The 13,514-nt window shown below is 42.0% G+C and overlaps 1 protein-coding gene across 1 annotated transcript in view; it reads right to left on the reverse strand.

Annotated features, from left to right (window-relative positions):
- The window catches only part of cacna1ba (calcium channel, voltage-dependent, N type, alpha 1B subunit, a), a 189,838-nt gene that overhangs the window by 85,278 nt on the left and 91,046 nt on the right, over positions 1 to 13,514 (reverse strand). Inside the window, exons 8-16 of the mRNA XM_036979605.1 lie at positions 12,593 to 12,708; positions 12,170 to 12,259; positions 11,351 to 11,434; positions 9,878 to 10,096; positions 9,541 to 9,653; positions 9,305 to 9,417; positions 9,058 to 9,189; positions 705 to 777; positions 468 to 585 (exon numbers count right to left, since the gene is read on the reverse strand). Coding sequence (XP_036835500.1) covers positions 468 to 585; positions 705 to 777; positions 9,058 to 9,189; positions 9,305 to 9,417; positions 9,541 to 9,653; positions 9,878 to 10,096; positions 11,351 to 11,434; positions 12,170 to 12,259; positions 12,593 to 12,708 — 1,058 coding nt within the window. The remainder of the gene's footprint in view (positions 1 to 467; positions 586 to 704; positions 778 to 9,057; positions 9,190 to 9,304; positions 9,418 to 9,540; positions 9,654 to 9,877; positions 10,097 to 11,350; positions 11,435 to 12,169; positions 12,260 to 12,592; positions 12,709 to 13,514) is intronic.

A 13,514-nucleotide genomic window follows, 5' to 3' on the forward strand; every position in this document is an offset into this window, starting at 1 on the left:
GGTTTTTCACGCTCAAGTTTCCCATGTGTATCAAGAATGGTCCTCCAAAGGACATTCAGCCAACTTGACACAACTGTGGGAAGCACAGGAGTCAACATGGGCCAGCATCCCTGTGGAATGCTTTCGACTGCTTGTAGAACCCATGCCCTGACGAATTGAGGCTGTTTTGAGGGCAAAATGGGTGGTGTTCCTAATGTTTGGTATACTCAGTGTATATTTAAATTCTTATAGTGTACAAATCTGTGCCAAATCATGTTACTATCACAGGCCTCGTCCTCGTGATGCTTATAGAGAAGTTATCATTCGTTACTCATTGTGTACTTATTCTCCGTGCTACTATCTTTTTTTTCTCTCTGCATTGTTGGGAAGGGCCCATAAGTAAACAATATACTGTTTGTCTACACCTGTTGTTTAATTTGTTTGTTGTTTAATTTAATCAATGCAGGTTGATCATCCAGAGAGGATACAGTTTCCAAACAGGGTGAGAACGATGAAGTAGATAGAGGAGAACATTCCCCACCGAACGCCCCCCTGGGACTCTATCCCATGATACATCACTGCATTCCAGTCCTCTCCTGTCAGAATCTAGGAGACACAAACATATTGTCACGGATTTAGCTAATGGTATTACAGTAATTACAATATAAAGTGATTTTCAAAAGGCAAACAAAGCACAACTTCATTGAGCATTTTGTAAACATCACCTGGAAAACTGTGAGAATGGCTGCTGGAAAGGTGTCGAAGTTTGTTGTTGGTGTCTCCTCTTCAAAATTAAACCTGCAGTCGGAAACACAGATTAGAGAGGTTGTTAACTTTGAGCTATGCCTGGCTATCACACAGGTTCACACTATATTTTATAATCCCTCATCACTTTTGTGACCATTGAAAAATGTAGAAGAATCACACTTAGTAATAATATATTATTGCGTTGCTCCAGCAACAATATTTATAGAACATCTTGCTACTGTCAGAGCCCTAACAGCTTGGTTGGCTAACGTAAACCTCTCCGTCAAGGCTGATCTCACAGCAGAACACACTCCTAGCTAATGGGGAGTTGAAGATACATTTATGCTAATCTTGATATTCTGTATTGCTATGTGAGAATCTACAGGGACCTCATTACACTTTCCAACAATGAGAGTGATGTAGAAAGCAAACTAAATGTGTCTTCTCTCTGCCTGCTAAAATCCTTGGTGCATATACAGACATTCATTAGTACATATCTCATTAGTTTCCCAACTAGAGAAAAGACAATGCAGGTCAGCATAAAACCCTGTTTAATCCACCCTACTGTAAAGTAAAAATATGTGCAACTGTACAAGTGAATCATGATAAAATACCAAATATAATAGATAAATACAATAGAACACAATAGATAAAACAAGTGACTTCGGGTATAGTGTGCATCTAATACTGTATGCATCTCACTATGCATCTCACTAAATGTGTTTCTTTTCTTTTCAATGGAACAGGCATGATGTTAAATATACACTGAATGTACAAAACATTATTTATCCTTCATTATATTTCTCAAACATGACTGGCATTTAGCCTGTATTTACAGTGCATTCGGAAAGTATTCAGACCCCTTGACTTTTTCCACATATTATTATGTTACAGACTTATTCTAAAATGTATTAACTGTTTTTTTCCCCCTCCCCCTCATCAATCTACAGCCATAATGACATGTTAGCTAATTTTAGAAATGTTAGCTAATTTATAAAAAAAATGTAAAAAATGAAATATTACGTTTACATAAGTTTTCAGACCCTTTACTCAGTACTTTATTGAAGCATCTTTGGCAGCGATTACAGCCTTAAGTCTTCTTGTGTATGACGCTACAAATTTGGCACACCTGTATTTGGGGAGTTTCTCCCATTCTTCCCTGCAGATCCTCTCAAGCTCTGTCAGGTTGTATGGGGAGCGTCACTGCACAGCTATTTTCAAGTCTCTCCAGAGATGTTCGACCGGGTTCAAGTCCAGGCACTGGCTGTGCCACTCAAGGACATTCAGAGACTTGTCCTGAAGCCACTCCTGTGTTGTCTTGGCTGTGTGCTTAGGGTCGTTGTCCTGTTTCGAAGGTGAACCTTCACCCCCAGTCTGAGGTCGAGAGCACTCTGGAGCAGGCTGTCATCAAGGATATCTCTGCTCCGTTCATCTTTCCCTCAATCCTGACTAGTCTCCCAGTCCCTGCCGCTGAAAAACATCCCCACAGCATGATGCTGCCACCATTATGCTTCACCGTAGGGATGGTGCCAGGTTTCCTCCAGACGTGACACTTGGCATTCAGGCCAAAGTTCAATCTTGGTTTCATCAGACCAGAAAATCTGCAGAGATGGTTGTCCTTCTGGAAGGTTATCCCATCTCCACAGAGGAACTCTGGAGCTCTGTCAGAGTGACCATCGGGTTCTTGGTCACCTTCCTGACCAAGGCCCTTCTCCCCCGATTGCTCAGTTTCGCCTGACGGCCAACTCTTGGACGGGTCTTGGTGGTTCAAAACTTATTCCATTTAAGAATTATGGAGGCCACTGTGTTCTTGGGGACATTCAATGCTGCAGATTCTTTTGGTACCCTTCCCCAGATCTGTACCTCGACACAATCCTGTCTCTGAGCTCTACGGACAATTCCTTCAACCACATTAATTGTTTTTTGCTCTGACATGCATTGTCAACGGTGGGACCATATATAGACAGGTGTGTGCCTTTCCAAATCATGTCCAATCAATTAAATTTACCACAGGTGGACTCCAATCAAGTTGTAGAAACATCTCAAAGATGATTAATGGAAACATTGTGCACCTGAGCTCAATTTCGAGTCTCATAGCAAAGGGTCTGAATCAAATCAAATGTTATTTGGTGTAGACCTTATAGTGAAATGCTTACTTACAAGCCCTTAACCAACAATGCTGTTAAGAAAAAAAGTGTTAAAGTATTTACTAAAATAAACGGAAGGAATGTTTTTTAATAAAAAAAATAAAAATAATAATAAATACTTACGTAAATAAGGTATTTCTGTTTTATATTTATAATACATTTGCAAAAATGTCAAAAAATCCCATTTGCTTCGTCATTATGAGAGATTGTGTGTAGATTGATGAGGAACATTTTTAATTTCATCAATTTTAGAATAAGGCTGTAGCTTAACAAAATGTGGAAAAGGTAAAGTGGTCTGAATAGTTTCCGAATGCACTGCATGTAATTAAAAGTCTCATTAAAGCATTCAGGCGCCTCCCTCATATCAGCATCAGTTTGAACACAAGTCTGTAGTCAATATGCATATCATCTACACTGACATGTAGGCTTTTTTTATTCATGTACATGACAAATAGATTTTAATATAATTCCAATGTTGGCATCTCTGATTCAATTCTAATCGAAGTAATTGTTTGATATTGTGATTTTTATTACTTGTCCATTCGGACAACCTAAATGTAAAAATGTTTTACTTTCCTGGACAAGAGAACAAGTGTTAATGTCAAGCCCTGCTATAGAGTATAGACTAAGTATACAAAACCTTACACCTGCTCTTTCCATGACATAGACTGATCAGGTGAATCCAGGTGAAAACTATGATTCCTTATTGATGTCACTTGTTAAATTCACTTCAATCAGTGTACATGAATGGGAGGAGACAAGTTAAATAAGGATTTTTAAGCCTTGTGACAATTGAGACATGGATTTTGTATGTGTGCCATTTAGAGGGTGAATGGGCAAGACAAAATATTTAAGTGCCTTTGAAAAGGGTATGGTAGTAGATTTTTCACGCTCAACAGTTTCCTGAGTGTATCAGGAATGTTCCACCAAACAAAGAGCCAGCATCCCTGCATTGGAGCCAGCATCCCTGTGGAACGCTTCGACTGCTTGTAGAGTCCATGCCCTGACAAATTTACATTCTTCTGAGGGCAAAAGGGGGTGCAACTCAATATTAATAAGGTATTCCTGATGTTTTGTATGCTCAGTATAGATGATATTCAAGAGTGCATTATGCATAATGATTCATGCACCTGGATGGAGTACCTCAGCTCAAGTCGATTTGTCTAGCATATACATTACCAGTCAAAAGTTTGGACACACCTACTCATTCTAGGGTTACTCTTTTACTATTTTCTACATTGTAGAATAATACTGAAGACATCAAAAATATGAAATAACACATATGGAATCATGTAGTAACCAAAAAAGCGTTTTATTGTTTTATTTTTTATAATAAAAAAAATAAATATATATGAGATTCTTCAAAGTAGCCACCCTTTGCCTTGATGACAGCTTTGCACACTCTTGGCATTCTCTCAGTCCGCTTCATGAGGAAGTCACCTGGAATTAGTTGTGTTGTGACAAGGTATTCCAGGTGACTTCCTCATGAAGCTGGTTAGATTTTTTAGATTTTAGATTTTTTCAACACTTTTTTGGTTACTACATGATTCCATGTGTTATTTCACGAATTTGATTATTATTATTCTACAATGTAGCTAAATAGTAAAAATAAAGAAAACCCCTTGAATGAGTAGGTGTGTCCAAACTTTTGAATGGTACTCTATTTCCTGAACAGCTTGAGGGGTCAGGCTTTGGCTGGATCTGGCTGTGTGAAGCAGCTTCACAACAACTAGTCCTTAGTATATTTCTGATTGAACACTGCACTGCACTGGAAGGTCCTGGACAACACAGATGGAACACTGCACTGGAAGGCCCTGCACACCTTATACTGACTGAACACTGCACTGAAAGAGCCTGAACACCACAGACTGACTGAACACGGCACTGGAACAGCCTGAACAACAAAGACAGAACACTGCCCTGGATGGGCCTGAACAACACCCATCCTGATTGAACACCTCACTAAAAGGGCCTGAAAACACACACACTGACTGAACACTGCTCTGGAAGAGCGTGAACAACACACAGGCTGATTGAACACTGCACTGAAAGAGAATGAACAGCAGATTGACTGAACACTGCACTGAAAGAGCCTGGATAACACAAACTGAACACTGCACTGAAAGAGGCTAAACAGCACACAGCCTGATTTAACCTGTTGAGTGTAGAGGGCAGTATTTTGATGTTTGGATGAAAAACTTACCCAAATTAAACTGCCTATTTCTCAGGCCCAGAAGCTAGAATATGCATGTAATTGTCAGATTAGGATAGAAAACACTCTAAAGTTTCCAGAACTGTCCAAATATTGCCTGTGAGTATAACAGAACTGATATTGCAGGCAAAAACCGGAGGAAAATCCAACTAAGATGTGCCTCTTATTTTGAAAGCTCCCTGTTCCATTGCATGCCTTCCCTCCATTTAAAGGGATGTCAACCAGATTCCTTTCCCTATGGCTTCCACGTGGGGTGAACAGTCTGTAGACATAGTTTCAGCCTTTTATTCTGAAAAATTAGTGAGAATGATCACATCACATCAGTGGATGGCTGGGTGCCAGCAGAGTTTTGCATGCGCAACAGCTTGGAGCAGACATTTTCTCTCTCTCGCCTATTGAAAAAGCTACGGTGTGGTTGAAATATTATTGATTATTTATTGTAAAAACAACCCGAGGATTGATTATAAAAAACGCTTGACATGTTTCTACCAACTTTACGGATACTGTTTGGAATTTTTGTCTGCCCCGTCGTGACCGCTCAAGCTTGTGATTTCTGAACAAAACGCGCCAAAACAAATGGAGGTATTTTGGAGACAAAAATAATCTTTATGGAACAAAAGGAACATTTATTGTGTAACTGGGAGTCTCGTGAGTGCAAACATCCGAAGATCATCAAAGGTAAGCGATTCATTTTTATTGCTTTTCTGACTTTCGTGACCAATCTACTTTGCTGTTAGCTGTTTGTAATGCTTTGTCTGCTGAGAGAGATGTCCTTACATAAACGCTTGGTTTGCTTTAGCTGTAAAGCTTTTTTGAAATCTGACTCGCCAGGTGGCTTAACAACAAGCTAAACTGTGTTTTGCTATATTGCACTGGTGATTTCATGAAAATGTAATATTTTGAGTAATTTAATTTGAATTTGGCGCTCTGCAATTCAGCGGATGTGGACGAAAATGATCCCGCTAACGGCATGGGTGCGCCAAGAAGTTTTTAACACTGCACTAGAAGGGCTTGAACAACACATATGCTTTAACAAAGTTAACCATTTTCACCGTAGTGTCCAAAACATCTTTCAAGCCATCAGGCATTGATTCTCGCTCAAAAAACTGCTGTCTTATTTTTCAAATGGGCATGTTTTGTTTCTAAATGTCTGCACAAGAGTGAAGGTTTCATCGAGTTGTGAGATAGTACTTTTGCACATATAACACACTGTGGCTGAGGAAAGGCACTACTCCCAATATAAGTGAACTTCAAATCAATGTACTTCAAATCAAATCAAAATGTATTAGTCACTTGCGTCAAATACAACAGGTGTAGTAGACCTTACAGTGAAATGCTTACTTACAAGCCCCTAACCAACAATGCCGTTTAAAAAAATACAGATAAGAATAAGAGATAAAAGTAACAAGTAATTAAAGAGCAGTAGTGAAATAACAATAGCAAGACTATATACAGGGGGGGGGGGTACCGATACAGAGTCAATGTGAGGGGGCACTGGTTATTTGAGGTAGTATGTACATGTAGGTAGAGTTAAAGTGACTATGCATAGATGACAACAGAGACTAGCAGTGGTGTAAAGAGGGAGCACTGCAAATAGTCTGGGTAGCCATTTGACTAGATGTTCAGGAGTCTTTTGGCTTGAGGGTAGAAGCTGTTTAGAAACCTCTTGGACCTAGACTTGGATCTCTGGTGCCGCTTGCCATGCCGGTAGCAAAGGGAACAGTCAATGACTAGGGTGGCTGGAGTCTTTGACCATTTTTAAGGCCTTCCTCAAACACCGCCTGGTATAGAGGTCCTGGATGGAAGGAAGGTAGACCCCAGTGATGTACTGGTCTGTTCGCACTACCATCTGTAGTGCCTTGCGGTCGGAGGCCAAGCAGTTGCCACACCAGGCAGTGATGCAACCAGTCAAGATGCTCTCAATGGTGCAGCTGTAGAACATTTTGAGGATCTGAGGACCCATGCTAAATATTTTCCATCTCCTGAGGGGGAATAGGTTTTGTCATGTCCTCTTCACGACTGTCTTGATGTGCTTGGACCATGTTAGTTTGTTGGTGATATGGACACCAAGGAACTTGAAGCTCTCAACTTGCTCCACTGCAGCCCCGTCGATGAGAACTGGGGCGTGCTCTGTCATATTTTTCCTGTAGTCTACAATCATCTCCTTTGTCTTGATCATGTTGAGGGAGAGGTTGTTGTCCTGGCACGACACGGCCAGGTCTCTGACCTCCTTTGACCTCTAGGCTGTCTCGTTGTTGTCTGTGATCAGGCCTACCACTGTTGTGTCATTTGCAAATTTAATGATGGTGTTGGAGTCATGCAGTAATGAGTGAACAGGGAGTACAGGAGGGGACTGAGTACGCACCCGAGGGGCTCCAGTGTTGAGGATCACTGTGGCGGATGTGTTGTTGAGGGCACTATGAGGGCACTATGGTGTTGAACGCTTAGCTGTAGTCAATGAACAGCATTCTCACATAGGTGTTCCTTTTGTCCAGGTGGGAAAGGGCACTGTGGAGTGCAATAGAGACTGCATCATCTGTGGATCTGTTGGGGCGGTATGCAAATTGGGGTGGGTCTAGGGTTTATGTGATGATGGTGTTGATGTGAGCCATGACCAGTCTTTCAAGGCACTTCATGACTACAGAAGTGAGTGCTACGGGTCGGTAGTCGTTTAGGCAGGTTACCTTAATGTTCTTGGGCACAGGGACTATGGTTGTCTGCTTGAAACATGTTGGTATTACAGACTCGGACATTGATAATGTCAGTGAAGACACTTGCCAGTTGGTCAGCACATGCTTACATTACACGTCCTGGTAACCCGTCTGGCCCTGCGGCCTTGTGAAAGTTGATCTGTTTAAAGGTGATCACACACTCTTCCGGAACAGCTGGTGCTCTCATGCATGTTTCAGTGTTGTTTGCCTCGAAGCGAGCAGAGAAGTAGTTTAGCTCGTCTGGTAGGCTCGTGTTACTGGGCAGCTCTCGGCTGTGTTTCCCCTTGTAGTCCGTAATGGTTTGCAAGCCCTGCCACATCCGACGAGCATCAGAGCCGGTGTTGTATGATTCGATCTTAGTCCTGTATTGACACTGCTTGTTTGATGGTTCGTCTGAGGACATAGCGGGATTTCTTATAAGCTTCTTATAAGCTTCTGAGTCCCGCTCCTTGAAAGCAGCAGCTCTAGCCTTTAGCACAGTGTGTATACTGCCTGTATTCCATGGCTTCTGGTTGGAGTATGTACGTACGGTCACTGTGGGGACGACGTCATCGATACACTTATTGATGAAGCCAATGACTGATGTGGTGTACACCTCAATGCCATCGGAGTATGGATGTGGGCCTTACTTTTTAGAATAATTTATCAATTTTGAGCAAACAGAATGAGCAGCAGCTACGTATGGCTACATAAGGACCGTTAGTGAAATTCCCGCGAGAGAGTAACAATTCATGTGATTGGATGTTAATTATTTGACTAGCCTACCTGTATTTGACATTGTGATGTTATTTCGCTGAACACTAGATGGTTTAATGTTATTTTTGGCAATGAAACGAGGCTACTCATTTTATGTGAATCACATTTTTATTTGGCGTACCCCCGACAGCACTGCGCGTACCTCTGGGGGTACCCCAGTTTGGGAATACCAGTTTGGGAATACCAGTTTGGGAATACCTGTACTAGAGCAACAATGTAATGTAGTGAAAACAACTTGCATCTATATTACATTACAAGCTAAATGGTAATGTTAACAATAATACAACTGGGCTAATAATACAACTGGCTAATGGGTATTACAGTACAGTGCATGTTCTGGACAGGACCTTTTTACCATCGATGACCACTTTGGAAACAAGCGTTTTAATTAACACTTTTAAGTGATATCCTCTGGGTCCATATTGTACATTTTGTTGTATATGTCTGTTACCCAAGTCAATTAAGTTAAATTCAATACTATGAGAGGCACTGGAGGTTGACTCACATTCCCCCAAAGAGCTGCATGCCCAGTAGGGCGAACACCACGATGAAGAGGAAGAGGAGGAAGAGCAGGCTGATAATGGACTTCATGGAGTTGAGTAAAGAGACCACCAGGTTCCTCAGAGAGTTCCAGTACCTTCAGGGACACAGGAGAAGGACGAAGAGAGGAGAGGATAGCACTACATGTATAAGATTGTGTCATGTAAAGTTATCATGTCATGTTTTGGATGACAGCGTAACAGATCACTCACTTAGTGACTTTGAAAATCCTGAGCAGACGGAGAGCTCGCAGGACGCTGATGCCGTAGGAAGCCCCAGGTTTCACAACTGCCCAGATCACCTCAAAAATACTGCCTATAATCACCTGGAAGGAGAGTACATTGAATTACTTAAAATGTGCTTCTCCTTAATGCAATGCAGTGTAATGTCATTCTCTACAATACAGTTTTCAGCAGTGCCGGTTTTATTGAATTTTAGTCTCACTCACTCCAAAATCAAAACAATTGAAAGAGGAATGGAAGTAGTTCCTAGGTCCTAGTCCATACATTTTCATGGACATCTCAGTCAGAAACAAGCCCAGGAATACAAACTCTGCCAAATCTGCCGGGGAGAGGTAAAACACACAGATAAATTCACTGAGTCAAATATGTCTTCACCCTGATGTCTGAAGTGAAGGCACTGATTAAATATGACTAATACACTATAGATTGCATTGTACAAACAGCAAATAAGTAGAACGACAGGTTTGGTTGGTGTTGGTGGGGAAATCAATGGTAATGTACAGTATTCCCTCCCATGCAGGGGGGGCATTGGGCAGGACTTACACAGCGCATAGGTGAGCCACTCAGGCTGGTCATAATGGACAATGGCCACACACAGTGTGTTGAGGCCCACCAGACACAGGACTGTCCAGTAGAAGCTCTGGGCCTTGACCAGGCGTCTGATGGTGAAGCGGAGCCGCTTCTCTTTCCTCCGGAAGTAGGAAGCACTGTCATTCTTGCTGCTCTTCAGGCTGGCCCGGGTGAACGGAGAACCTGGGGGAGTAGCCCGGGTGAACGCAGACCCTGGGGGAGCAGCCCGTATGAACGGAGACCCTGGGGGAGCAGTGGGGGGAACAGCACACACACACACTGGACATAAAGCAACACAATCATCAATACTGTATTTCTCATTAAAATCATTTTAATGTAACTTGATGACCTGAAGGTTTTCACTTGGTGGGGACAGCCTACAAACATTGTTAGACACCATGAGAGGAAAAATAACAACATTACAGCTAATAAACCCCAGCTCTGTGCTGTGGCTAAAACAAACCACAGCATAGAATGCCAAATACAGCAACTTCTATGTAAATTAGAGGTAATTTATAATATGACCAATTGCAGATTGATCTTTACATTTCTCTTTAATAATGATGCATCATATTGTTCAGATGGACAGTATCCTTCTCAGTGTCCTCCTGGCTAGTTCATGGCATCCATAAAGAACTCTGTGCACTGCCCTCCTCCTTTCTCCTACATCTCCCAGCCCCTGTGCCGTAATAAACCCTCTGTAACTTAAATTAGTGGGGCTGGACCAAAAAAATAAAGGTGAAAAATGGTTCATTAGCATCTTGTTAGTGGCCCAGCAGAAGAGGGAGAATCATAATTTCCTGGGCTATTTTCTTCTCCAAATCTTACTCTGTGTGAAGCATCATAAACTAAGTACCAAGTCAGGTTGCCCTTTTCCTTTCTCTTTTTCACTCTCTCCCTCCATCTCCTTCTCTGTGTCATTTCTCTTTTTATGGGATTCTAATACTGAGCCAAAACACACAATTTCCCTTTAATTACTGTGCAGTGATGCAGATCAAATTAAGGAGTATTAATAATCACTTATGCAGCAGGACTGAGGAGTTCAAACACATAGTAGTTAGCAACCAACCGCCAAGAAGGAGAGAACAGTTGGAGATGACTTTATTATGTTTTAATAAGAGTCTATTGCAATGCTTCTGTCATTAGTCTTTCTTAAAGGTCACTTGTCTAACAGAATAGACAAAACCAGGAGTCATTATGTCACATATTGTAGGCAATTGGCCCAATACCGCTGAAAAGACAAACTACTAAAAATACAAAATTATTTAATATGCAACATTATTCAATCGAAGGACAGTTTGAAAAAATATCATTCCAGACTTGCAGTTGAGACTGACATTAGAGACACGAGACAGCCAGTACATAGGTAGATCAGTATACAGCAGTGAGCAGTGTGAAAGCTAACAGGTTGGTTGAGATGTCAGAGGTCACGGGCATTGGCCTTACCAACAGATGAGATGTCAGTGAAGTGGTCTTCGCCCTCCTCAGCGTTGATCAGGTCATTCTTGCTCTTCTTGGCTCTTTTTAACACTGAACACACATTAGAACAATACTGTAGGGTTGGCAGTACTGATGGGTATGACATCGGCTCTCAGAGAATTAAAACCCTTAGCCTACAATTTCCACACCCCCGCAGAATTCTAATTAACATAATACAAAGATTCCCATCAAAATCCCTCTGTTTAAGCTAGAGATATCTGTTTTTTGCATGGGCTGCTTAGACAGGGCTTAGACTCTAGAGGGTTATTAATACAGTACTTCCATCAGGTAACTGACTTACATTCAAAAAAGCAGCCCACAACTTGAACCCTTCACATTTATGACAGCTTGTGAAACAGCATCTCATGAGAGGCCTCTTAGGTCTTGTTGGCGCAATAGACCATTCAAACTTGACTGGCAACACAACCCCCTCACACACACTCTCCCAGGCTGGCTCTCTCTGAACTGTAGCACTGTGCACCTCTCTCCTGTTTTAATCAAATTTACATGTTGCCCCAACACACATAATTACTGTGGGTTCACACTCGGGCTGTGATTCATTCTGTGCTGGGCTAACAAGCAGCAGCACAATATCTAAATCAGAGAGGGTGGGTGGCATCAGCCCAAAGCCTGACATAGCCACAGCCAGAGAGGAGCCTGGGAAGACAGTCCTGGGCAGACACAGGGAGACAACACAGACAAATCTCATCCCCAAGGTCCTGAGTTTTCCCTGATCAGATCAGGCGGTCTGAGCAGCCTAACTCAGGGCCCGACTATACCCTTCACCTGGGTTGTTGTATTTCCTCTTGTACCACACTCCATCCAGAGGAGACATCTCTTCAGCATGCTTGTCCTCCTCTGCCAGCATCACCTCCTCTGAAACAAATACATAGCCACACACCATAACATGAACACACACACACGCGCACACGCACACACAGATTTCCAAACCATCAGCATAGTTAATATTACATATCATAAACCCTAGGACTAATGCTATGTCAGCATAATGTAATATACTGTATATTTCTAGGTCATATAGCTAGATATAAGAAAATGTGCGGTAGATTACTGCATATAGTATCAACTCCCATTTGCCTGTAACTAACCCTTGAGCAAAATCTGAAGCAGTATTTAAGTAAACTTAAGTATTAGAGTAAAGTTAAAGTTTTAAAAGTAAAAGCGAGAAGGAGTAGAGGTCAGTCTGACCTGCCTTGCATATCCATTCCAGGTATCCAGTCAGCTCCCTCTCGATCTGCTGCTGCCTGCGAAGCTTCAGAAACTCCTGCCTCTTCTCCACACGTTCACGCTCCTTGGCAAACTCCCTGCGGGGACAAACACACACACTTATCGGACAAGCCTGGGAGCAACACACACAGTTGTAGCTACAGGTCAGAGCCTGGAGCACTCATCTGCTGACAGCAGTCTGCCACCCAACTGTGGAACTGGCTGTGAGTGAAACTTTTTGGAGAGACACTTCTAGTCTTTGCTTCCTCTACATTAAAAACTTCAAAAAGCATGATTTTGCGAGTCCATATTACCAATACAGTCAGGGGTGTATGAAAACATCAGATCTCTGTGGTTACACCATGAAGCAATCATATTTCTGACACAATCTGATAATATCTTGGAACAACAAGCAACCCAGTTTCCCTTGCAGAAAGACAAATAGTCAAACCTATGTAATAAACAAACATTTACCCGACACAGGCCCAGAGATCATTAGCTGAAAGATAAAGTTTCCTACACTGTACAGTAAAGGATGATATACTGGAACTGCACTCTACACCAGTGTCTTCCAACCCCTGGCCCTCGAGTGCCCCAACAGTACACTGTTTCGTTGTAGCCCTTGACAAACACACCCACATTGAGGGCTTAATGATTAGTTAAGAAGTTGAATCAGGTGTGCTTGTCCAGGGTTACAATAAAAATCTATACTGTTAGGGGTACTGTAGGACCAGGGTTGGGAAACACTGCTCTACACAATGCATGCAATTTCACTTTGGAAATCAAATGAGCGTCATTCATCTGCATCAGTGCTTGTTCCGAATGCACTCACAACATAGAACAGTCAATTAAAAAAACGCTGAAAGGTGCATGTGGTGGTTTGTGTAACCACAGACCCACAACT

Source organism: Oncorhynchus mykiss, chromosome 6 (assembly GCF_013265735.2).
Source record: "Oncorhynchus mykiss isolate Arlee chromosome 6, USDA_OmykA_1.1, whole genome shotgun sequence".
Taxonomy (NCBI): Eukaryota; Metazoa; Chordata; class Actinopteri; order Salmoniformes; family Salmonidae; genus Oncorhynchus; species Oncorhynchus mykiss.